This window comes from Fusarium keratoplasticum, chromosome 1 (genome assembly GCF_025433545.1).
Source record: "Fusarium keratoplasticum isolate Fu6.1 chromosome 1, whole genome shotgun sequence".
Classification (NCBI taxonomy): domain Eukaryota; kingdom Fungi; phylum Ascomycota; class Sordariomycetes; order Hypocreales; family Nectriaceae; genus Fusarium; species Fusarium keratoplasticum.
In genome coordinates this window covers 1,679,872-1,704,009 of record NC_070529.1, presented here as the reverse complement: position 1 = coordinate 1,704,009, position 24,138 = coordinate 1,679,872, and the positions used below count along the sequence as shown (strand labels likewise).

The window sequence follows — 24,138 nt, the reverse complement described above, 5'->3', positions numbered from 1 at the left end:
AGCCAGTGTTCAAATCCAGCCCGGGAGCCCTTCCTGTGTTGTTTCCTCTGTTTTCCTTCACGCTCCTCCAAGGCTACAGTGAACATCCGCCCACCTGCTCCTGATGCACCTCGAGCGTGTCGCCGTCTTGCATCTCAAGCTATGGGAAGTACATGGTCAGCACCTCTGATCTCTAGAGTATGGTCTGTCCTCTGCCTGGCAGCAGGACGAGACATGGGCGGTGGGAGATACATACCGCGTCGGGGGTATCTGTGGGCTGGACACGCGTTCCGTCAAAGAGGAACCGCACCGAGCTGAGGGCCTTGCCCTGTCGCTCGCAAAAGGCGCCCATGAGCTTCTCGAGCTTGGTGGTGCGCTTGATCTTGAAGAAGACCTCGTTGTTGTTGTCGGTGACCTTGATGTTGAGGTGCTCCGTGTTGGCGGGGGCCTCGGCCCGCTCGCCGCCTGGGGTGCCGTTCTCGTTCTCGCCAGACATGGTCGTCGGGATTACAGTGCTGCGCCGGGGATGGGAGTCAGCGCGCGACGGCGGATGGAGGACGTGGCAAGGTATCGGCTTTTACCTGCAGGGTGGATGATGGTGTGTCTGAAGGTGGGGGAGTAGACGATGGCGTCTCGTTTGCGCAGAGGGGCAGCGCGTAAAAGTGTGGGCAGATGGGGAGAGTGGTGTTCAGCAGTTCGTGTGGGAGGTTGAAGAAGAGAAGTAAGAGCGGAGGGTGGGAAGGAGAGGAGAAGAAAAAAGGTGGTGTTGGTGGGAGGTGGAAAAGACGACGGGTGCGTGATGAGCCTCGACCGGAGTGAAGGCGACCCAGGCTCCTTGTCCATCCCCCAGCGCCTGAGACGCTCATAACCTCAGGTCAGAGGCAGCGCTGAAGGCGCCCTGGAAGGTGGGGAGCGACGTCTCCCATTGGCTCCAGGCCTTCACCGAAGACTGTGGAAACCCGGGCGGACAGACGGCCGGTGCACGGAGGATTGGGATGCCGATGATGGTGCCGGTACCCAGTACAAGTGAAGTGCTGACCTCATCACCTGGAGTTCGGAGGTTGATGTTCTGGTTTGGTGAAGAGGGCGAGAGAGACACAGGCACGGGGTACCCATGACATCAGCCTTCTCCAACCTCTTGTCGCCTTCTTATGTCTTGCATTGAACTGCCATTATCAGACCTTCATTGACAGCTCTACTCAGAGACGAAAGTATTCAAGACACGACCAAAGAACCCATTCTGCCACCGGGTAGATGCCACAATAACAGTTGCCTTTCCATCCCAATTCACACGCGAAATATCGCATTGCATACCAAGACAAGCGACAATGGTTTGTCCCGTCCATGCTACCTCCAAGCAATCTTCAATCGTACTGACAATTCACAACGAAGGCTCCCAAAGACGACGTTGAGGCTAAGCCTGCTTGTCATCCTCGCGCAGTGAGTTGATACCCTAGACAACCAATTCAATCCCGGTTACACAGAACTGACTGTTTGTTGTCCAGTGCGCAATTCAAAGCAAGCATCTCATCCAGGCACAATAACGTGTTTGCTAACATGCAGATAGACTGCCTCACACGCAATGGTTATAACGAGGACAAATGCCAAACCGTCATCAGGCAGCTCTACGAGTGCTGCGAAATCTTCTACGAAAGATATGGCGAAGAAGCCTCAACCGTGAGCTGTCCAAAGCCATATCTGCTCAAGCTCAAGATGAAGCAACTCCGGGAGGAAGGAAAGTGATATGTAGCGCTCGTCTTATGGTGCGTCAACCGGTCTGGGAAACTCTGGCAACTGGTGTGAAAAGCGAACTTCTTCTAGGCGATCGTTGAGCACGCAGGAGGTCTCATGGACCTGAACAAGCATTGAGTGTCCTGTTCCGAGACTCTAATACGAATGCCGATGACATTATGATAGAAGAAGAGAAAAAAGAGAGAAAAGATTTTCGAGTGGAGTCGAACATCAAATAATACAGTGTTTGAGAGTTACGAGGAGCACTGTAACACACTGTATCTACGCGCCTCGCGCCTAAACGCGGCAGCGTCTACACCTGCCAACAGCCTGCATCGGATCCAGGCACCAAGGTACGTACCGATGGAGCCAAGCATGGAAAAGCTCCAGGCGCGCCAGTGAAGCAGCAACCAAAACAGACCCAGCATTTCTCTAGTTTTGACCTGGAGCATCAACCAGCGCGAGCTTCTGCAGAAACCCACCGCGATTGCGCCTCCGATTCGACCTTGACGACCCCGAAAACGCGCGATACCATCTCTTGCACCCGGGTCTGGGTATGCGATCTTGAACGAGCGCCTTCTGTGACCCCTGCGGCCAACCAAGCCGAGTAGGGTCGACTACTCAAGCTTCTCACCTCGTTGCGTTGCCTCGCTCTCGCCGGCGACACAACTATTGATACAGAATCGATACGAAAATCACCAGAGTCAACACCATGGACGCCCCGGAGATCGAGAGAATCCTATCCTTTGAGGCTGGGCCCGAAGTTGAAGAGTTCGCCAACGCCCTCGACGACTGCCTCGCTCCTCCTCTTGAACCCGCGGACAGACGAGAACGAATCCTTGACCTCCCACGAAGATACTATGAGAGTGCATTGCGGCGACTGGCACAAGTACGGCCGCGCATGGTGCGCGATGGCGCCCAGGACGATGTTGACATGGACGCGGATGAAGTTGATGCTGCCACCAGCAATCCCGCCTCAGCAGAGCTGATCAAGCGCCTCGAACGGGAGGCACAGACCTGGGACCTTTTGCGCCGGCTGCTTCCGCTGAGATATTCAAGTTCTGATGCGAATCAGATGGATTTCGACCAGAGCACCAAGACCCCACGAAAGGACCTACTCCGTGACTTTCTGGCTACAGATCCATCGGCGCGAGAACGACAGGCAGTTATACAATGGCTCCAGACCAACGCTGCTTCTGGTCCCGATATTGATGAGCTTGCTCGCGAACTTCAACAGAACGCCGATAGAGGAGATATCATCGCTCACGGCTGGCTTCACACACGATCTTCCATCAAGCTCAGAAAAAGCGTCACTGCCTGGCCGCATCTGCTCGACCGTCAGTCGCCAGCCGTTGCGACATCATTCCTCAACGCGGATGGTTCACCCCTCGTCACCCAACTTGATCCCGATGCTGCGACTCGCCAGGGACGGAAACTTGAGCCACAGGACGAATACTTTGAGCGTGCCATCTGGCTCGGCTGTTTTGAGCACCTCCGCCGTGGATCTAACCTGGAGACTATCCGCGAGTGGTGTCAGGAGAGGACAGAGATGTGGCGGGCTATCTCTACCTCTGCCGTTCTCCTATCTACCGATGATAACCAGCAGCTACCTATTACCAACCCAGCATCTTTAGCTCTGTGGCGACGCATGTGCTTCAGCTTGGCCCGATCAGGCGGCTGTGACGACTATGAGCGTGCCGTATATGGTGTTCTCTCTGGAGATATTGCCAGCGTGGAAAAGGTGGCACTCACTTGGGACGACTTCCTCTTTGCCAACTACAACGCCTTGCTACGCACCCAGTTGGACACGTACGTGCTTGGTCTATGCCCGGCCAGCGTGGCTGCAGGTATGACGCAGTCGTTCCCTTCGTTTGACGCTGTTCAGTACCACGGTGACCCGGAAACCGTCGACAAGCGCCTCATCCGCTCTCTCGAGACCAACCCGCAGATCCGTGATGAAGCACACGAACCCAGCAAAGCGCTTCAAGCATCCCTGATTTCGAAGGAGATTGGGAACTATCTGTATGAGCAAGGACTGGTGATCTCGTCCAGCGCAGACCACCACGAGTCGAAGCTTTACCGTTCAGAGCCCAATGGCCTTGACTTGAACAAGGACAGGTTCTTCCAGACAACCCAGCACTATGGACTGCGCATTGTAGCGCATGTCTATCTCCTCATCACCCTGCTCGACAAGCTGAGCTCTAGGGATGACTCTCTGGCTCCCTTGTCTTCACCCCCAGACTGCAGACGCTCCCAGGAAAACCTCATTGCCGGTTATGCCCACTACTTGCGCCTGGCTCAGCTGCAAGAATTAATACCCCTTTACTGTTCGATTCTCGAGGAGCCTCGGTCTTACGAGGTGCTCAGCTACAACCTCATCCCCGAAAAGGACACCAAGCAGCGTCTGATGCAGCTCCGGCTCATCAAGAAGGCAGGCATTGATGTGTTCAAGTTTGTCAAGACGCAAGCATGGCTCATGTATGACGATCTTGGCCCGCCTAAGAGCACATTCCCAGCCAAGGAGTCCTTCAGCATTATTGCTCCTGGACCGCCTACTTCGCGACGAGGCCGGCCTATCAAGCCGGACTTTTTCGGTGAGGATGAGACCCAGATCGACCCGACACACGAGAATTTGATTCGCTCTATCGAATGGCTTCTGCTGGTACAAGAGACGTGGCCCAATGTGTTTTCCATGGGAACCAAGGTCTACAAGCACTTTTTGCGTAAGTCGGCTTGATGCTTTCTTAATGATAAAGACTGACCCTGTCACAGGCAATCTTCACCTCAACGCTGCTCGCCAGTTGATGAGGAGAGTATCTTTTGCTGATGTCTTGCAAGCCGCCACTGAAGATGATAGCGCGGAAGCAGGCTGGTTTGAGGACACCCCCGAGTTCTGGGCTAAGCATCTGGACCGGAGAGGTATTCTTGATGTGACCCCTGATCAAGTGGCTTCAGATGCCCGAAAGTTTAGAGAGCTGGAGGCTCTGGTACGAGCTCTTGATAGCCTGGAAACGGTCGCCTCTTTCTCTGAGCTCACGAATGAGTATGTTGAATCTTTCAAATGAGCCTTGAGAATCAAGACTAACAAAACAAGCAGGGAGAGTGTCAAGTCTCGTGAATTCTGGGCTTCGATTGGGGAGGAAGTCAAGAATTCAAAGGAGATGATGCAGCCACTGCTCAACAACTGGCTCCTGGTGGGCATCGAGGGTGAGTCTTGGATGGTATTTGATTGGAAGTGCTCTGTACTAATATCGAAACAGAAGGTGATGAGGAACTCCGGGACCTCCGCAAGGCCTATCTCCCCGAGACGATCCTGGCCTATATCAGCTCGCTGCACTTTGCAGGCACCGGCTTGTCGCGAGACAACCTGCTAGAGTGTATGGAGCTGGCTGCCATCATTGCAGAGCGCAGCTCTGATCTGTCGACAAGCTTCATGGATGCAGGACGTATGAAGGAACTGGTCGAGGCTTTTGCGGCAGTCAGCAAGGCGTTGGCCATCAGCACCGGGGAGAAGAGGGCCACTGGCGCGAGCAGCAAGAAGCTGCGCGAGATGGGATGGTCACGGGATCTGTGGTCGGTGAAGCATTGATATCCATCGTCAAGACTGTTTCCTTTCTTGAATCACTGCTTATCCGAACTGCTGCATGGTGGTGGCTTTGGGCGTTGAATGTTGATATCTCTCTTAAAAAGTGTATGGTTGTGGACTGTAACATAACATATCTACGGCATTTGGTCTCGTGTAGAAGACCGGGACGGGAACAACTGACTTAATGAACTATTCCCTGTTTTTGTTTATTGAATTATTTGTCTCTGAGTAAAGCTATCTTGACGTTGATCTTCCCTCTCAGCCTCCCCCAGATGTGGCGTGCGGCTCTAGCGTCCCCCACACGTTCCGTCGACGACATCCCATTTGGGCGACTCCAAACTAAGCTCCTCCCCCACTTCCAACCTGCATCTTGCAACTCCAACCAAGTCGTCATCTCTTTACACGCCGCGCCTGCGACTATTAAGCCACGGGTTTATATATCGGACGTATTTCTTTAATACTCTAGGGATATGGCAAGCTTCACACCCGAGCTCCAAGGAGCAACGCCTCCAGTCCTGCCCCCGAAACCCGGCAGCCATGAGACCAGTCGCATCGCGACGCCGACGTCGATAGCCGGCCCTACACCTTTCGAACCGGGCAGCAACCGCGTGTCGAGCTCCGTGAATGCTGCTCCGGTGTCGATACCGGACCCGGGCGACCAATGGCTTCCTCAGATCCTCCAGGATAAGTCGTACGTCATCAGATGGCTTTCCTTGTATCGCATCCCGCGCTGACGTGCTCTTGTGTAGAAAACAAGATCTTGCTGAGATACTCGCCAACCCGGCACTTCTTAACGCCCTCGCCCATTCACCCGATTCCATCCACCCATCCCTCCTAGCTTCCCACCAAGCGCTTTCATCAGCGCTCAACGAGAACATAGAACTGGCTGGCCAGCTGACCGATATGGAGGCCCGGCTAGCACATCAGCGCGCGTCCACACAGGCGCAGTTGCTTGCGACACACGCGCTAGAGAGACAGTGGCGGCAGAAGCAGTCAGACATGGACCACGCGCTGGCGCCCTTTTCGCCAGCGGCGCTGTACCAGCAGCTCGGACAGGGGGTGCAGGAACAGGCGCTCGTGTGCCAGGCCATGGAGGAGAGCTTCCTCGAGGGTGAAGGGGAGGGGGCGCCGGCCACCGAGAGGGAGGTTACGGACTGGGTGAGGAGGTACAGGGAAGCCAAGGTACAGTCTTATCTACGGCAGGAGAGGAAACAGAGATGGGACGAGGGACGGGTTGGAGGATGGCGATGAACGGGGGATGAATTATAGAATAAGTTATTTGTTGGCGAGTACAATGCTCTTGCTTTGGTTGAGTTTGTGTAGTTGCTATATATCGGCTACCTACACGCAAAGATTTACGATTCATGATAGACATCCCCTGAAACAATACAATCACGTCTTGAAATGTCTTCTATAATGGTCGTTCAACTCGTACAAAGACTGCCCCTTTTAAAGGACAGGTAAGAATACAGTTGGTTTCTCAATCAACAGCCTCCGACTTTCACGCTAGGTGCTGTTGAAATGAATATGCCATACCACGCCACAGCCATGAACCGACGCTTGCTCTCTACAACACGGGTATCTCATAAACTCAAAGGCCGCCCAGGTTTTGAATGTCTCTTTTTTTTCCTTTCTTAGAACCGGCGGGACCAAAACGATACAAAAGATGTCTTCCTCTTCTCATTCCCATGGTCCCCCCTCGCTCACAGCGCGCTAAATGGACTCTTCTTCATGTCTGGGCTACGCGGGCTCATGGGTAGCGCGAACAAGTCATCCTCTTCGTCCCGTGCCCGGAACCTGACTGGTGCCGAGGCGGCGCCAGTGACGTCTCCATGCAGCGCGGCATTGAGTGACATCGGAGCTGCGCGAGTGTTGGCGGCCATGGCTTCGTGGGACGAAACGGCAATGTCGGCGCCCAGCGGGTGGAAGGGCCGGGACTGGCTGATTGGGCTTGTGAAGGTGTTTGCTGCCGAGTGGTTAGCCTTGAGCATACACGTAAAAGAGTGACTTCGAGGTACCGGGTGTGTTGGGCGTCAGGTCTGCAGGCGACGTAGCCAGCTTGAGGCCCTTGAGCTTATCTCCCAGCCGGCCCGTAGGCGACCTAGGGGCTGCAGGGCGGGTGGACGGCTCCGTGGGTAAGGAAGGTGGGCGGATGAAGGTATCGAGGATCCATTTCCGCTCGGCGAGAGCCATCTCGACGCCCACGCCCTCTGCATTATTGCGTAGCTCAGCCGCAACCTCACGGTCTATCGCGGCAAGGCGTTGCCGTGCCCATAACGTGTGCAACACGCCCCGAGGTCCCGGGTCTGCAGCTAGGCCAGGAGGGAAGATGGCCGGCAGAGGCTTGAGGGTCAAGCTCGGCGCTCCGGGAGGCGTGATGGTGATGGTGGCAGGGACGGTGGCATCTGCGGGAAGGAGGAAGTAGACTCGGCGTCGGCGGGATGAGGTGCTCGAGGCTGATTCTGGATCCGAGTCGGGCTCGGCGGCGGGTAGGTTTGTAGACTTGCCAGGCCATGACACCTGCCAGTAGGTGCTGCTGTTGACAGCATCTGCATCTGCACCAATACCAGTGTTGGCAGCGGCCGAGGCCGGTTCCGCAGCGGAGACGTCATCGGTGCTCGGAGCGGAGGGAGGGTCGGCGAGATCGGCGGGAGGATCATCGGAGGGAGCGGGGGCATGGACGGCGTCGGGATACCACTCAACCATGAGCACCTTTGTGCCAGCATCACTGAACTCAAACCTGGCCAGATGCTGGGCAGCCGTGGTAGGGACGACGGGGGCTCCGTCGTCAGGCCGAGGAGATTCCGGCTCTAGGTCAGTGGTCATGGTCAGGGTGAGAGATAAGAGAGATGATGGCTTGTTGTCGTTATCGTCACCGTTCCGTTACCCGTCCGGGTGGGATGGCTGTTCGGTGGTGTCACACAAAGAAGACCTGACCAGACCAGAACAGAACAGAATAGACCAGGGCTGAGATGAGGCTCTGCTGACGCGGAGCGTGCAGTGATGGGATGGGCGGGGACCTGAAAGTCTAGGCCTCCAAGCTCAGCTCAGCTCAGCCAAGCTCAGGCCGTGGGGATTGATTGCCTGCTGTCCCGTTGTCGCCGTTTCTTGTCGTCGTGGGCTTGTGCTCCCAAGCCCAAGAGCTAGAGGGTCCCGCTCGCTCCTCGTCGGGCCGAGTAGTCTCGATAGTTTGAAACGATAAGCCAAAAGGAAGAGGAAAAAGGACAGGTCAAGTCACGTCCGGCCGGAATAGCGAATTGGACGGCACTTGCTCTGTTGAGGAGCGGATGCGGAGCCGGAGGAGGGTGACGACGACGACGCAGACGCTGCAGCAGAGAAGAAGGTGGAGGGGCCGGTATCAGGAACGTGACGTGACTACTGACTGATGAAACGAAAAGACAGTGCGTTAAGGACAGCACAAGCAACAACAAGTGAGGGACATTGTCTACATAGTAGATACAAAGTGGAGATGGAGAGGACGGATGATGAGAGCGAGGAGGGGAACGGATGGTGGATTGAGGTGATGGATGGAGCCTGGAGCTGGGGAAAGCTAGGATGGGCACTCGTACGCGAGAGATGGAGCTAGAATAGAATTTAGAGTGGGCAGGTACAGTCAGTACAGTAACTACGCGTCTCCAGTCCCGAATTGGATCCTGGCATCTGCTTGGTCAAGGTCCAATAGAAGAGATACGGCAGCCGGTTACAGAGGGTACAGTACTGTCCTGTACGGACTGCAAAGCAAATCGTCGATGGATGCCCGGGTCCCGGATACCTCCATCCATCCAATCCATACAAGCTCAGGCTCGGGTTCGGGAGATGATGGGTTCTGTATCCATACAGTACTGTACTGTAGGTTCGCGGATTGCGCGGGACGACGAGGGGAGGGGAGGGGAGCGTTTCAAGGACCCGACGAGGAAATGACCCAATCATTTGAGGCCATTCAGTGGACAATACCTAGGGACGATAACGACAAAAAGTCATGAATAGACACGTGGATAGCAACATGACGCGACTCCAGAGGCAGTGCTTCGGTATCATCGGAAGAATTTCTCTGTTTGTCGATCGATCGATGTCTTTTTGACCAAGAATGTCATGGTCGTCGAGACTTGCTTTCAAGCACTGTAACGTTGATGCATGCGAGAGTGAACAAAAAATGTGTTGACGTTATTCGCAGTGTGTGAATGTGATGTAACGGCTCGGCCGTATCTTTCTTTTTTATTTTGGGTTTTTTGGTCTAGCATCCAAGTCAGGCAGGATCCGTGTAATAAAAAAAGGGACCGCCCCGGAGCCGGAGTTTGAGCCTTGAAGGCTACGTAATATTACGGCCGGGGAATTTCCAGACATTCATTGCTACTCTACCTACTGTACTGTACCAGTCTGCGTGCGTGTTGGGTGTTAACAGTCAGGAATACGTACCTTGCAGATCACTGTGGAAGGCCACGGGGCTAACGGACTCGGACAGTAGAGAGTAGTGAGTGGAGTTGTCTGTGTCTTATGTAGATACTGTCTATGTATAATGTAGGCTTCAGTATCAAGCAGAAGACACCATAGGAACAACCAACTCCAACTCCGTTATCTATCACCATCCATCCTATCCTCACTTCCAATCCCATTCTATTCTACAGTATGATTTCCCCCTTCCGACCAACCAGAGATCCAGAATTTCGGATCGGCGTCGACGAGACATTGGACATTGGCCTGTCGCGGATGGACTCAAGAGCCACCGCAGTAAGGCCGGGGACCACTACGGAGACGCCCCCCCCTTCTCTCACCACCAACTCTTCAGCTTTGCCCAAAGCTTTTGCCCCCCGTCAGAAGTCCCCAGTTTTCGGACCTTTCCTTACTCATGTTCAAGAAGGCTTGTTATCAACTTTGTTTCTTTTGTAGCGCTTCGTCTGTTGCTTGTCTGGTCCACGTGTAAGTGTCCATGTAGTGCCGAGAGAGTGCCTACGGCTTCCAGAAAAGAAACGGGTCTTGGGATCAGGGCCCATGAACCCCTCGTCTCGTCAGTCAGAGACATTGATCGAGCAGAGACGGTGCTAGACTCTGCCTGGTAGGTATTAGCGAGCAGGCGGAAATGGGATCCTCGAGGGACTCGGTTCTTTCTTTAGGGCCAATGTTGCATTCACAAAAGGGATTTGAGATATGGTTCTGTTCCAGCCTCGTCTCGGTTTTGCTTGCTGAATTCAAACAAAGTCAAAGTATCGGCGGATGTAAGCATCAACCGCACGCCACACTGGCCTGTGTCTGGCACATCACATAGGGAATATTACATGGTTCGGGCATGCAACACGTTGAGCCCGAGTGGCATGGCATGGCATGGCATGGCATGGCATTCATGGCATGGTCGCGGCTTCGTGCCCGAGAGGCCTGGAAACCTACTCTTTTAGAAGCGCCGCGGGTACGATCCCGCCTCTGTTCCCTGCCCTGCTGGTCCCTCACCTTACACCTTGCACTTGATCCAGCATGACCCCCGTGCGCCATCACGACCTTCTCGGCCGGGCAGGGTTTCGGCCTCACTCGACGGGATGGGGGTCCGGTCCCCATCTTAGCCGGGGAGCCGAGAAGGGGAAGCCAGGTCAGGTCAGGTCAGGTCTGGCACAGTAGATGAGATGATGATGGGGCGGCTGTTCTTGTTTTGTGATAACGACGGGGTCGGGTCAGGGCACCGAATAGAAAACCCGCGTTGGTCTCGTGAGTCGATCCATGTTCCGAGTAAGCATGCGATCGGAGATACTCCATACGGTCGGGTCCCCTCTTTATCCTCATCCCACCCGTTGCCCTCGTCCAGATGTAGCCGTCGTTTTTTCAGATGCGAGCCCTGACCTGCATTGGCTATCCACCACGTAACCACTGTAACTCCAGCATGTATGTCTGGATGTGTGTCTGAGCCCGGAGCAGAGGACCATTCATCGGCCGAGCAGGGGCAGATCGAGCGAGGTTGAGGTCTTCTCCCTGATGATAGATCATAAACCTACAAAGCTTTTTCTGTTACACCTTTGCTTGGTGCCGGTGCCTGTCCGTCTATCCCCAGAGCCATCATCACTGCCGTGATTGTCGTCATCGCCCAGTGTCATCATCAGTGTCCATCTCCCATCCCATTGTCGGCCTCTTGCTCGGTCAAAGACTCGGCCGGGGCTGCCCGGGTGGCTGTTGGTCCCGAAGGATTTTCTTGTCATTTCACCGCAATCATTTGACTTGCCTTTCTTACTAGCTACTGAACTGTCGGTATTATTCCAACGAGCAGTAAAGAATCGGCTAGACCTTCTTCTCGGCTAAATAAAAATCTTGAGGTGAGAGAGACACCGAGATACGGACGGCCGAGCCGGCCAAGCTCCGGAGGATATCCAGAAAGGAGCAGGAGTCAAAAGGAAGCCAAGAGCAAGAACGCTCCAGCCCCAAGCCTCAAAGAGAAGAGCCCCCAGTTCCAGGGGTCCTCTCTCTGGAAAGATAACCTGACTCCCCAGAGAGGGCCAGAGCTGGGCTGGGGCGACGGGACACACACACACACGCGCACACGCACACACCCCAGCTACCGTGCGGCGCCACACCCGGGCCTACTGTGTCATGATGTCCCGGCGCAAGGAAAGCTTCCTGTAAGAGGGATGGGTGCGTGCTTCACTGCTGCTGTAACGTTGTTGATAAGCTTCTGCTGTGCTGTGAATAAACGGGAGAGCGTCGCCCGCGCTGCAGGGCCGGTAGACTCCGCTGGATGATCAATTCGAATAAGGCCGGCCAATTGGGCCGAGTCCGGCATGAGGTTTCGCACTGTACGGCGCGGCGGGCCATCTACAATCGCGTGGCAGAGCAGCAGGCCCCCGGTGCATTCTGTGCTTGATGAGCGCAGTGGAGGGCACCACCAAAGTCAGGTGGTCACTCAATGTACCCGGGCAGTCCCTTTCCTCGGGGCATATTTCCTTGAAGTTGTGGGGAGATTCGACGAGAAGCGGCTTCATCAGCTGCTCGTCTTTGGGGTTCTCGAAGCCGGAGTTTCCTCTTGAGGAATAACAGTCTTCCACGAGGGGACTGTCCCCCCAAATCTTCTCCAGGCCACCCCGTCTCGTCATGGGTGAAAGATGGATCCATGGGATCTATCTCAAGGTCTCAATCCTGTGAGTCTCTCCCCTGGGTCGTCCACCCTCCCCACAGCGACAGCGCCTTTCCCAGGGCCTCTCCACAGTTCGGCCGGTCAAACGCCGCCTGGAGCGAACCAACGTTTGCGCTGCTCGGCCTTGTGGTTTTGTCCGCAGCGGCGCTAGGCCACGCCATGTTCCCCCCATGTCGGTCGGTCCGTCCCCCATCCACGGTTTCTTTTCTTTCTTTCGTTCGTTCGTTCTGTCGTCCCAAGGGAAGGGCCCGGCGTCTTTTTGAGGGATCTCCATCCTCCACTTGCACTTTGATCATCGGTTCTGTTGCGGTCTTGCGGAATGGATGTACATCCTTCGTAAATGTTTGACTGTGCTGTGTTCAGTGTCTGAGTCAACTCGCGGGTGTTTGTCCTAATGCAGGAGAATGAGAGCTTGCTGCTGTCTCTCAATGTCTTGATGTTGTCTGCATGTCTGTGTCTGATTTCTGTTCTGTCTGTTCGCTGACGGAATTATCGCCTGGCTTCCTTCTCTGCCTTCTTGTGGGGACGCTACGCTCACTCCTTCCTTCCACCCTCCACTCACTGAAGAACATGACCCTGGTCTCGCGCCCCTCCACGCCCCCTCCGCGCCTTCCCTTCCCTCCCCCGGATTCGTACCGCATGTACCTCCGTACCCTTGTTAGTACCTGAAAGTCCTCTAGTCGCCCAGCCAGTCATCACTCCCTCTCTCGCTCTTTCCCTTCTTCTTCGCCTTGGCCTTGTACCATCATCCTATCCATCCTTCCCACTCTCCCGTTCCGTTACCTTACCTTACCTTACTTCACCCATCCTCATCCCATTCTATCCCCGTCCAATCCAAACCAACTCGAAACACCACGGCTTCGCTTCTCACGATATCGACCGACCGCGACCCGACGTCTTATTCTTTTCTTTCTTATCCATCCATCCGTCTAAGCGAAGCGCGCTCTTGTTCTGTCGATCGTCATCGCCACTCGCATCAACTTGGCAAGCATCTGACTACATACATACTGCTCTCAGTCCTCGCCAATCCCGATTCCTTCGCCTTATCTTCTCGCCGCCTACCTCCTCGCCATGCCGAGCATGCCCTCGTTCGCTGCACAATAGAGACGGACGTCTATAGCCATCTGGGCTGGCCCGAAGGAGGCTCTCTTCGTCCTGTCTTGCCATAACATACGCACCTACATACACCATAGCATCGTCTGCCGCTCGTTTTTGCTTCAGCACCCGTCATCATGGCCAACCCTCCACCGCATGCCATGGCGATGGACCCGCCTCACATAACCGAGTTTGCTTCGGAGCGATATTTCGAGAAGCTTAACCAGCTCAACGCTCAGCAACAACACCAACATCATCATCATGTACCCCCCACTCACGACTCTCTCGACGCCTCAACCTCTGCCGCGCAGCCCTCAAGATTCATCCTCCCTCTGCGAGATTCAAGAGCTGCCGAAGTCGAGGCTATCCAACCAAACCAGAGACGCGATAACAAGAGTCGATTTCACAAACTCCGTCATAAGGTTTCGATCCTGCATTCCAAATCCACACATACTGGGTCTTATGCATCCCCCTTCGCTCCTCGTTCCTCGGTCGAATCGCCACAAAAGAGGTAGCTAATTAGATTCTCGACGCCACCGAACTCTGTTCACATGCTGACTTGAATATCCAGTGCCGGCTTTGATCAGCTCTTTCTCGCATTACCAAACGAGTTACAGATTCAAATCATATCCTCTCTTCCCTTGACCGATGTACTTAACCTCCGACTTGCCTCTAAATCCTGGCATACTCTCATCACCCTTAACGAAACGACTATCGCCCGATACCACCTCGAACACCACATCCCCGCTTATGCATCTCGCCTCTACCCCGTGACAGATGCCAACGAAATCAACTTTCACCATTTGTGCGGCATCTGGCACCGACTACATGTTGCTGCCAAGCTTGCCTTCCTCATTTGCGAATGGGTCACCAAGGATATTTTCCTCCGTCAAACCGAAGCTCAACGACTCGCCTTTGCTCCCCAGCATGAGCGCATGCGCCGACGATTGATACCCCTACTATTTACCATTTTCCACTTTTTCGAAACCTACCGAAAACTACACCTGGAGCGCCTGGCTGAGAACGGCGGCCAGGGAATGAAGCTGGAGCCCTACACCATCAACCCCATCGAGGCCGAAATCATGAGCATGTACGACGACAAGACGTTATTACGGGTCCACGAAGTATTTCCGCTGGTTATATCCTCGTTTTGCCGACGACTACGACCTCCGACGTACGTGGGAAGGGTCGAGCGATCACTACGTGGTTACATCCGAGAGAAGCCGTCTGATGAAATTCACGCCGCCATATTATGTATTGGTGGACTACGACAAGTGGAGAGGCTGTGGGAGATCAAGGGATACAATTCACGCCGCGGCGCCGTCGACACATGGGTTAATGGTCTGGTCAAGGAGCAGCCCCGGTCTGAGGGCGGATCAAAGGGGAAACGAGGATTGTTTGGGCGCAAGAAGTCTTTGAGTCACGACGCTCGATCTTTTGGTAGTGGCCTAAATAGGGTCCGGAGCTCCGGTTCGATGGACGACGCCATGGACATCGACGTCAACTACATCTTCAACACAAGCCTTGCCGCCGGCGCCCCCATGTCACCCCTCAGCTCAGAGCAGGCGCAGGCTATGCTCAGCGACCTGCCAGTGCTACAACAAATATGGCTTCCGACGGCTGAGGCCCTCATCCTCCAACGCCGGGTTGTCGACCGACCACAGGACATCAAGCGCAACCAGCAGGTGATGCTTGATTTGATCCAAGAGGACGGGATGGACGACGAGGACGAGTGGTGGTACGGCCGCAGCATCCCCGATTCCGTGCGGCCTCCCATGGGTGTAACCGATGACGATGCGGACTAGAGGGCGTTTGCTCGACCAGACGTGTGTCGACGTTTTCCTTGGCTGATTCTTCTTTGTTTGCTACGGGTGTACTTGGTTGAAAGTACGCAACAACTACTACTACTGGTGCCTGGGTGTATGCGTGTGTCAAGAACGGGATCATGAGCATTTACACGGCGTTTTTGATGGGCTGCGGAGAAAAGGGTTACCGCGTTGTCTCGCGTGACACCGGAAAGGAGCACTGGCCAGGGTTTTTATCTTCTTTTTTACACTCATCGTCTCTACGCGAGTCTTTCCTATCTGTTATCTATTTCTACTCATGTCATGTTTGGAGCGAGCTCCGTATTGGATGGACAGGAGATGGGCTTCTTCTGTATGTGGGCGGGTAAAAAGGAAAGGGACGGGGATACGTTTTGTTGTTTGGCATTCATCTCGACCAGCCTCGCGCGGATAGATATTGCGGGCGTGCAGTGCATTCTTGGTTTCCTTTGTATCTTCCCCCCATCCCATTCCTCTGATGGATGGCACTGGGAACAAATATCCTTCCTACCTATCCTATCCCATGCATTTTATATCCAAAGGCATGAGGACCATCTACATCTATCTACCTAGGTACCGACGAGTAAGAGTCAAAAAAGAGAACGGATATAATTATTCTGGGTATCTAAAGTTTTGTGTCGAGTTCCATCTACCTTTCCGTGTCATTCGCTGCATAGGTTGTCATGATATTACATCCATCCATCCATCCATCCCTTTTTCGTCAGGTATACTATACTATACTAGCAATAAGAGAGATCCCATGTGCCGTTTTAACGCCTTATTATCCATCCATCCATCCATCCATCCATTCATCCATGCCAAAGTCATGATGTGCCTGTCAGACCCCCTTTTTGTGCCGTGTCCGCCCATCATCATATGAAGCAGACGTCCTGTTTCCCCGCTGCGAATTGTGTCACATATCGTGCCGAACCTGTTGTTTCCTAGAATCTAATTGGACCGAATGTAGAAAGTAACGACAACACCATTTCCCCGGATCTTGTGCTGGTGTCGGCCTGATATCTGCCTACCTGCCAATGGCGTGGTATATCCGGTCGCGCATGTCGGGCTCAGCAAGCGCAGCCTCGAGCTGGGTATGGCTATCAAACCCAACAGCTGTGCCGGCGTTCATGGAATAGTCCATGTCGAGGTAACTCTGACCGTTAAAGTCCTGGAACTGCGCCATGTTGGGCGCGCCTGGGGACTCGTCGGGCTGAGTCTGCGGATGTTGCTGATGTGGCTGCTGTTGTTGATGTTGGTGTTGAGAGAGAGATGGGCGACCGCTGTAGCCGAGAGCAGCGTTTGTCGGGTGTTGTTGCTGTTGGAACTGTGTCGGAGAGTTTGACCCCATGGTGCGCGAGAAGGGTGCGCCAGTAGCTTGGCCAAAGTGATTTGCCATCTGTCGTTGCTGCTGCTGTCTTTGTTGGTAATGCTGCTTGTACACAGCCTGGGCTGCCATGTTAGACATGTGAGTTTGTGTTCCGGGCAGGCGATTCCGCGACCTGTTGACAGCAGCAGGAGCCATTTGTTGGGTCTGATTGGACTGTTCCGAGCCTATATCTGGAGATTGTTGCGGTTGCGGTGGTGGTTGTTGATTTTGGTCGAACTGATGAAGATTCAAGTTCTGATGTTGTTGCTGTTGCTGTTGCTGCTGCAACTGCTGACGCTGATGAGGCAGAAGCTGTTGTGGTCGATGGTTTACGCCACCTCCAAGCTGGCTGATCTGCCCCTGAGAGTCGAAACTGCTCGAGGCAGACGAAGGCTGCCCGTTGGGTACGATGGTCGGCGAGGCTGACGCCTCCGCGCCGGTTGAGTGAGACTCGGTTCCGCTCAAGACCACATTCTGTCCCATCTCTTCAGAGACTCGGCGACGCTTTGCGTTTTTTGTTCGAGGTGAGTTTCCTGACCGGGACACGGCATCAGGAACCTGGAGAGTATTTGGCGTAGCCATGACCTGTACACTCGTTTGAGGGGTTTGCTGTGAAGGCTTTCGCTTCCTCGAAGCAACAGTGGGAGTGTTTTGGGTACTGATTGGAGTTGGTAGTGGTGGTTGGTCGACATTATTGTCTGCATCTGATGCCACGGTAGGCTCCTGGACAAGAACGGAACCATTGGGCTCTGGGTTCACAGAATTGGTCGTCATGCCGTTTAGGTCTGCACCCGTGTTTCCTACATTGGCGGACGGGTTCGCATCTTGTTGGTTTGATGCTGTTTTGCGAGCAAGAGGGGAATCAACCACAGGGTTTGCAGCCGTGGCATTCGAGGGATCGGCGCCACCATCCTGTGTTCCCGGCTGATGCTTGGGCTTGTTCTTGGACCCCTTTGGGCGACCTCGTTTCTTTCCGACATGAGGTGTCGTGGGTTGCACTGTTGAGTTGGAATTCGCCTGTGTGACTGCTGTTGTTGCCGCTTGTCCCTGGTCACCCGTGGCGGACGGCTGAGATGCTTCTGGTTCTTGCTCCGCTGGCGTCGATTGCGTAGCCGTGGCGTCGTTCGTCTGGGTAGTTTCTGAGCCAGTAACAACCTTCTTCTTGATCCCCTTGTCCTTCCGGACCTTGCTACTCTTGCTACCCTTTGGCCGCCCCCTGGAGCGCTTAACCGTGACGGGAGCGGCGTTTGCGGCAGAAGAGTTTGCGATAGACGCTGCCCCTGGGGCACCGACTGGGGGGATAGCGGGCGGAGTTTGGGTGACAGCAACTTTGTCGACATTATCTAGGTGTGGGAAGATCTCAGAAACCCAGGCAACAAACGAGGAGCCTGGCCCATTTGTTCCAGCGCTTTGTGGGAAGACGCCGTCCGCGGGAGGAGGCGCGCCTGGAATACCACCAAAGTAAGCCAAGGCTTTACACAGCTGATCCACAACCAAGATAGGATGAAGGCTTCTTAGAAGCGTGAGGAGACGAGCCTGCTCAGTCTTAGTATCGTGTGGAGATAGCCCAGAAGGACCTGTAGGTGGAGGGTCGATTTCCTGTGTCTGGGGAGGAGGGCTGATCTCCTGGATAGAGGGGCTCGTGGCCCGCGTAGGAGGATTTGAAGCGGGTGTCCTTTCTGTCTGCGCCTTGTCTGCTGGTGCTTTCTCGACAGGCACCTTCTCAATAGATACGGCTGGAGCAAGCGGAGGTGGTTGAGGAATCGGCCGAGGAGGCGCTGGAAGCACAGGAGTAGGATAAGGACGGAATCGTACGGGAGGCGCCGGTGCAATAACATTCGGTCGAGGTCTCTTGGGGTGGCGGTATCCCTGGCTATTCGCAAGTCGGGCAGCGGCGGCGGTTCCCTCACTTGTGCGCTTCGCGGCAAGGTCTCGCTCCGTCATCTCTGGCCTCGGAACGTCGATCTGCATGACACTAAAGTTTCCTTGTCGTCCGTCGGTTTTGCCCTTGAGCTTGCTTGGGACTGGGTTCCTGATGCGCCCATCATGATATGGACTAAGTCCGGCATTTGGAGTGAGAGTAGGCATGGGAAGTTGCGCTGGTATGACCTGGGGGTTCGTTTCTGATGGCAGGGAGGTATATTTGAGATGATATGGATTCATTCGAATATCGAACATTCGCGTGCCGTCTTTCAGGCTGCGCATCGACGGCGACGCCGCTGCCGTGGTGGTTGACGGCGGAGCAGAGGAGGCATTAGTCGTCGTGGGCTGAGGCCCACTGGGCGCTGGAGGACTCGTCGGGGTCGTCGCGGCGGCTGCTATAATATCACCCGAGTTAACCATCCGCCTTTGCTCATATCCGACGGCATTATGGTCATGCCGGCGAGGGAAAACACGTACGCGCCGTCGAGGCCATGGCGATGGCGTCGGGAAGAGTCCGGGTCCCGATGCGCCGAAGAGGCTACGAAGAACATGCCCCAAAGTCGAGCCCGCGACGAGTCGTACAGCTCGAGGGCGAGCGCGCGAGAGTCATGCGACGTCGGAATCGGGCGATCCAATGGCTCGCGGGTGGTTGAAGGAGCAGTCGCCTCGAGCAAACCTCGATGTTGTTGGGCGACAGTTGAATCCGATCCGTGTTAGTGAGCTGAGTTAGTGGATGGCGGCCAGTGCAGTGCCAGTGGGCAAGGGACCCCCTCCCCGTGACAAGCTCCTTCCTAGCCTCGTACCGCTCCGTGAGGGGTGGGGCTGATCTCCAGAAGTGGAAACCATTGTTGGGTTCCTTTTTCTTGGAGGGGAACAGCCACGCGTTCGTCATTTCCTCCAGCCACATGCCATCAGCCACAGCCACCTCATGCCAAGTAAGTTCAACGCTGCTGCTGGTGCCCAGCCAGCATGAATGAGGCTTGAGCTCCTGCTGCTGTTGGAGCTAGACTTGGACTTGGACTTGGACATCAGCATCAGCATCCATATCCATTCACGACGCAGTCTCGACTCGTCCTCTTTTCTTCGAGCTGCTCATCGATGAGCTCGTGATTTCAATCCTGCCATCAAAGGACACAGCTCTTGGGGCTGATCGAGTCCCTCTCCATCGGCGTCACTCCGACCTACTCCGCAGTCCGCCTTCTTCATATCCTCGACCTGACGTACCCGATCATCAATCCATTCACCGCCCAAGTCCAACATCATGTCGACAAAGTACGCGCTCTTGTCGCTTCCTCTCGGCGTCTTCGACTCCAGCGATAGAGAGGAAGCCATTTCGTCCCTGCGCGGCACCATCTCCTCCGACAATGGCTCCGTTCTGCCGTTCAGCATCCCCGACTTCAAGATCGGTACCCTCGACGCTCTCGTCCAGCAGGCGGATGACTTGGCCAAGCTCGAGGCTTCGTGCCAAGCTGTCGTGGCCAAGGTTGGCGACTCACTAAAGAACGTCCTCGAGGGTGACGAAGACCGCATCGCCCAGTACAAGATGGTCAACGATAGTAAGATGCGCCCATGCCTATTCTGCTGGCCCACTGCTAATTCTTGCTGGCAGAGCCCACCGATCAGTATCTCAGCACTTTTAGTTGGAATAGGATCCGATACCGAGCTGACAAGTCCCTGGGCGAGCTCATCAGCACCCTCCAGAAGGCAGGCTTGTACTCGCTATTATCTGGCACTCAACTAGCTAACCGATACTCTTAGGAGCTTGCGACCGTTGACAACGACGTGAAAACAAAGTTCAATCAGTACAACTCTGTCAAGACAAATCTCGCGACCCTGCAGCGCCGCCAGACGTGAGTTGACATGCAACCTGGATATCATCTTGCTCCAGCTAATAAATGGCACAATAGTGGTAACCTGTCTACCAAGTCCTTGACCCCCATCGTCGACCCGTCTCTCCTCATTCAGGATTCCGAGTACATCGAGACGCACCTCATCGTCGTGCCGGCCAACTCGAAGAAGGATTTCATCAAGAGTTACGAAACACTAGCCCCCATGGTGGTCCCTCGATCGTCGGTTCAAGTCGCCCAGGACGAGGAATTCGTCCTGTTTGCCGTCGCAACTTTCAAGAAGCACAGCGCCGAGTTCCTGGCAAAGTGTCGAGAGCAGAAGTGGACGCCACGCCAGTACAAGCACGTTCAGGGCGGCCGAGAAGAGGAGCAGCGAGAGCTCGACCGAGTCACCAACGAGGAGCGCAAGGTGTGCGGAGAGGCTTTGCGCATGGGACGCACAGGATGGAGCGAGAGCGTCATGATCTGGGTTCACGTCCTGACATTGCGCGTCTTTGTCGAGGCTGTTCTCCGCTATGGACTTCCCCTGGATTACGTGACCGCCCTGGTCAAGGTGGGTTACCCGATCTGGCGGTTGCTAACTTTGGCTAACATGAGTTCCAGACGACAACCAAGCTTGCGCCCAAGGTCAAGACGGCTCTGGACTCCAACTACTCATACCTTGGAGGTAACGCATTCGGCAGGGACAAGCGTGGTAAGATCACCAAGGACGACGCTGCGTTGAGCTCGGAGATGGCAGCGGCGGGATTCCAGACCGGAGAGGGCCACGAGTACACGGCGTACGTCTACTACGAAGTCGAGTTTCCTTGATGACGGCAACGACTAGGATGAGAAGGAACGAGAAGAGCACGGGGGGACAATAGAACGAGTCGCATGCATGCAAGAACGCCTGTATTCTACCCTATCATCATGCCCAGGAGTGACGACAATTGTGGTCGCCATGGCAGTAATATCCGATCTATATTTTGAAACGCAAAAAGCACGACCGCTCGCTAGGGATCTAGTGCTTGGTGAGGTAGCCCTTCTCGTTGAGCCAGTCAACAATCTGGGCGACACACTCCTCGACCGACTTCTCGTGGGTCTTGATGGTGATCTCGGCGTTCTCGGGGGCCTCGTAAGGGGCAGAGATGCCAGTAAACTCCTTGATCTCACCGGCGCGGGCCTTCTTGTAGAGACCCTTGGGGTCACGCTGCTCAGCGACCTCGAGAGGCACGTCGACGTAGACCTCGACAAAGGGGATGGCCTCGTCGCCGCCCTGGGTGGCCTGGGCGTGCAACTCACGGGCGACCTGGCGATCGGCCTTGTAGGGGGAGATGAAGGAGGTGATGGCGATGGTGGAGGCGTCAGCGAAGAGCTTGGCGACCTCGGAGATGCGGCGGATGTTCTCGTTGCGGTCGGCCTCGGAGAAGCCCAGATCCTTGTTGAGGCCGAAGCGGACGTTGTCGCCGTCAAGACGGTAGGCGGCGACGCCCAGGTGGAGGAGGTGCTGCTCGAGGGCGGTGGCGACGGTCGACTTGCCCGAGGCAGAGAGACCGGTCAACCAGATGGTGAGACCTCGCTGGCCGCGGAACTGGTTGCGCTCACGGCGGGAGAGGGAAGGGTGCCAGGTGATGTTGCTGGAGGATGTTAATGTCAATTGAAGTTGGTGATGGCGGGGTAATGGAGAGTTTTTGGAGGGGCAAGTAAACAAAACTCTGAGATTAACAGGGGATCACTTACGTAGCCATTGTGAGTGTAGGGAATTGAGGGTATAGAACGACAAGCAGAAGAAGACGAAGGCGAAGAGGAATGAGGAATGAATCTACAAGGAGAAGAATGAAGAGAAGGACGGGAGTGTTTGTTTCAGAGGAAAGAGATGGAGACTTGTACTTGAGAAAATTATCTCCAACAGTTCCGATGCCGGCTTTATTCTTTCCCTATCAACACCTCCCACCAAGGATCTACGCGTCGTCTTGCGTCGGACAATAAAACTCATACGGCGACTACGCAATGTCGTGATCGGGCCATCGGTCCCCCGTTGCGCATCGTCGGCGAGCGTCCAACCTATGAGAGAGCGGGCTTCAGGATGGCGTCTTCGATGGCTCGCATGGCATTTTCACTCCTCCCACGCTTATTGCGGACAAGCTCCAGCGCGCGACGGGCCCTGAGTGGCTGCGCGGGGGGCTCTTGTCCATGGACGGCTTGTCCCTTATTCCACGCGTCCGGAACTCGGCCCCGCAGAACGACGTGGAATGGATAGAGGGGCGACTCCCACTTGACGACGGACAAGATGACTGAGAATAAATGGCAAGTTAAAAGTCTCATTTAATAATGTCTTACTCCTCTATGGAGTGACGGCTCAAGAGATCCTTCGCTCTATAATTACAAGACGTATTTGTAAATGTTCCGCCTCTTGCTTCTATCATGGTCGTTCCCTTCCTTGTCCAGGGTTCTAACGTTAGTTGGTATCCATTCATGGCTATGCGCCATTGTATAATTCCCAATGTCTGTCGCTCGCTCGCTCGCTCAATCGTCATCACATGATCATGTCACGGTTTCTAACCAATCTTGGGCATCACCTGTACATCTGTCAGTAAATATGTCGTGTCAAGCAAGGGAATATCATCCACATACCGCAGCGTACTTGGGCGAAACGAACAATCCTTCGGCCTCGGCCAAGATGGTTGGCTTCTCGCCAGGCTCGGCCAGCAGCTCGATATGGCCCCTGACCCAGGCCTTGCGGCCCTCCACCTTGTATGTCTCTGCTCTCAAGACCAGGAAGCTCCCCGCAGGCGTCGGCTTGCGGTAGTCGACGTTGAGGTTGGCCGTCACGGCGATGTTGTGAGGCAGCGCGCCAAACGAGCATCGTCCTAGACCCTCATCCAGCATCGTAGCCAGGAAGCCACCGTGGACGATGCCAGGGTGACCACAGAGGTCCTCTCCCACGTATGCCACCGACACGAGCTTCTTTCCCTCGGGTGCGATCCATGCGTATGGCGGCACGGGCATCTTACCCTCGCCGATGAGCGCCCCGCCCGTCAGGCTTCGGCTCCGATACGAACCGGGCATCTTCATGTGTGGTCGTGACTCGGTGAGGTTGGGGTCGGCTCGGAGCTCTGCGACGAGCGGGTGCTTGTTGATGGTCTCCTCCACCATGCGCGCCTCCTCGGCGTCGGCGACGAACCGTCGCAGGCTCTCCTCGTCCGAGTGGAAGCCCATGCCGTTGGAGTGCATCGTGTACCATGTTCCGAAACCTCCAGCCGTGCTAGCTCCCAGGCCGGCCACCAGCATGGCCGCTGCTCTCTTGAATGCGCCTCCGGCTACTGCTGCTGCTGCTGTGATTGACGTGTCTAGTCAGTACTCATGTGTCGTGGATTATTTTTTTTTTTTGCGCCGTGTAAGTGCCCTGGCAAACTTACCTGGTGTCGCATAACTCCGTGTCTGTTGACCAGCACGAGCGAACCGCCTGGCCGCCTGGCCAGCGAGACGACCGTTGCGAGCAAACTGCTGAGAAAACATGTCGACGTTTTTTTTCTAATGATTTTCTGTGCCTGTTCTGGCGGTTGCAAAAAGGGAAAATGCGAAAAAGAGCGGCAAAAGAATTGCTTCGCCGCCCTCGGCCTTTGATAAGATTTATTGGTCTTCGCCCCTGCCGAGGCGGGTTCGGATAAAGGCGCATGACCTCGGCATGCATTTAAGCG

The 24,138-nt window shown here is 55.0% G+C and overlaps 10 protein-coding genes across 10 annotated transcripts; 5 read left to right on the top strand and 5 right to left on the bottom strand.

Moving 5' to 3' along the window:
* Positions 1-73: 73 nt before the first annotated feature.
* NCS57_00051200 (Ubiquitin-like domain-containing protein) lies at positions 74-475 on the bottom strand (the record flags this gene model as incomplete). Its single annotated transcript, XM_053050598.1, has 2 exons — positions 74-139; positions 236-475. 2 exons carry the CDS (start codon positions 473-475, stop codon positions 74-76), a joined length of 306 nt encoding a protein of 101 aa, XP_052919113.1.
* Positions 476-1,307: 832 nt separating this feature from the next.
* On the top strand, positions 1,308-1,722 carry NCS57_00051100 (Cx9C motif-containing protein 4, mitochondrial; the record flags this gene model as incomplete). The annotated part of the gene is made up of 3 exons (XM_053050597.1): positions 1,308-1,310; positions 1,372-1,419; positions 1,543-1,722. The coding sequence occupies 3 exons, from the start codon at positions 1,308-1,310 to the stop codon at positions 1,720-1,722; spliced, it is 231 nt and encodes a 76-aa protein (XP_052919112.1).
* Positions 1,723-2,422: 700 nt separating this feature from the next.
* NCS57_00051000 (Nuclear pore complex protein) lies at positions 2,423-5,299 on the top strand (the record flags this gene model as incomplete). The annotated part of the gene is made up of 4 exons (XM_053050596.1): positions 2,423-4,433; positions 4,483-4,753; positions 4,805-4,917; positions 4,971-5,299. The coding sequence occupies 4 exons, from the start codon at positions 2,423-2,425 to the stop codon at positions 5,297-5,299; spliced, it is 2,724 nt and encodes a 907-aa protein (XP_052919111.1).
* Positions 5,300-5,766: 467 nt separating this feature from the next.
* Positions 5,767-6,547, top strand: NCS57_00050900 (VPS37 C-terminal domain-containing protein; the record flags this gene model as incomplete). The annotated part of the gene is made up of 2 exons (XM_053050595.1): positions 5,767-5,987; positions 6,046-6,547. The coding sequence occupies 2 exons, from the start codon at positions 5,767-5,769 to the stop codon at positions 6,545-6,547; spliced, it is 723 nt and encodes a 240-aa protein (XP_052919110.1).
* A 452-nt stretch (positions 6,548-6,999) lies between these two features.
* NCS57_00050800 (uncharacterized protein) lies at positions 7,000-8,122 on the bottom strand (the record flags this gene model as incomplete). Its single annotated transcript, XM_053050594.1, has 2 exons — positions 7,000-7,262; positions 7,315-8,122. 2 exons carry the CDS (start codon positions 8,120-8,122, stop codon positions 7,000-7,002), a joined length of 1,071 nt encoding a protein of 356 aa, XP_052919109.1.
* A 5,514-nt stretch (positions 8,123-13,636) lies between these two features.
* NCS57_00050700 (F-box domain-containing protein) lies at positions 13,637-15,304 on the top strand (the record flags this gene model as incomplete). The annotated part of the gene is made up of 2 exons (XM_053050593.1): positions 13,637-14,010; positions 14,071-15,304. The coding sequence occupies 2 exons, from the start codon at positions 13,637-13,639 to the stop codon at positions 15,302-15,304; spliced, it is 1,608 nt and encodes a 535-aa protein (XP_052919108.1).
* Positions 15,305-16,346: 1,042 nt separating this feature from the next.
* On the bottom strand, positions 16,347-19,104 carry NCS57_00050600 (uncharacterized protein; the record flags this gene model as incomplete). The annotated part of the gene is made up of 2 exons (XM_053050592.1): positions 16,347-19,006; positions 19,089-19,104. 2 exons carry the CDS (start codon positions 19,102-19,104, stop codon positions 16,347-16,349), a joined length of 2,676 nt encoding a protein of 891 aa, XP_052919107.1.
* A 768-nt stretch (positions 19,105-19,872) lies between these two features.
* On the top strand, positions 19,873-21,268 carry NCS57_00050500 (V-type proton ATPase subunit C; the record flags this gene model as incomplete). The annotated part of the gene is made up of 5 exons (XM_053050591.1): positions 19,873-20,167; positions 20,221-20,315; positions 20,370-20,461; positions 20,519-21,011; positions 21,062-21,268. The coding sequence occupies 5 exons, from the start codon at positions 19,873-19,875 to the stop codon at positions 21,266-21,268; spliced, it is 1,182 nt and encodes a 393-aa protein (XP_052919106.1).
* Positions 21,269-21,458: 190 nt separating this feature from the next.
* NCS57_00050400 (Adenylyl-sulfate kinase) lies at positions 21,459-22,185 on the bottom strand (the record flags this gene model as incomplete). The annotated part of the gene is made up of 2 exons (XM_053050590.1): positions 21,459-22,074; positions 22,178-22,185. The coding sequence occupies 2 exons, from the start codon at positions 22,183-22,185 to the stop codon at positions 21,459-21,461; spliced, it is 624 nt and encodes a 207-aa protein (XP_052919105.1).
* An 810-nt stretch (positions 22,186-22,995) lies between these two features.
* On the bottom strand, positions 22,996-23,956 carry NCS57_00050300 (uncharacterized protein; the record flags this gene model as incomplete). The annotated part of the gene is made up of 3 exons (XM_053050589.1): positions 22,996-23,016; positions 23,072-23,787; positions 23,857-23,956. The coding sequence occupies 3 exons, from the start codon at positions 23,954-23,956 to the stop codon at positions 22,996-22,998; spliced, it is 837 nt and encodes a 278-aa protein (XP_052919104.1).
* Positions 23,957-24,138: the final 182 nt, after the last annotated feature.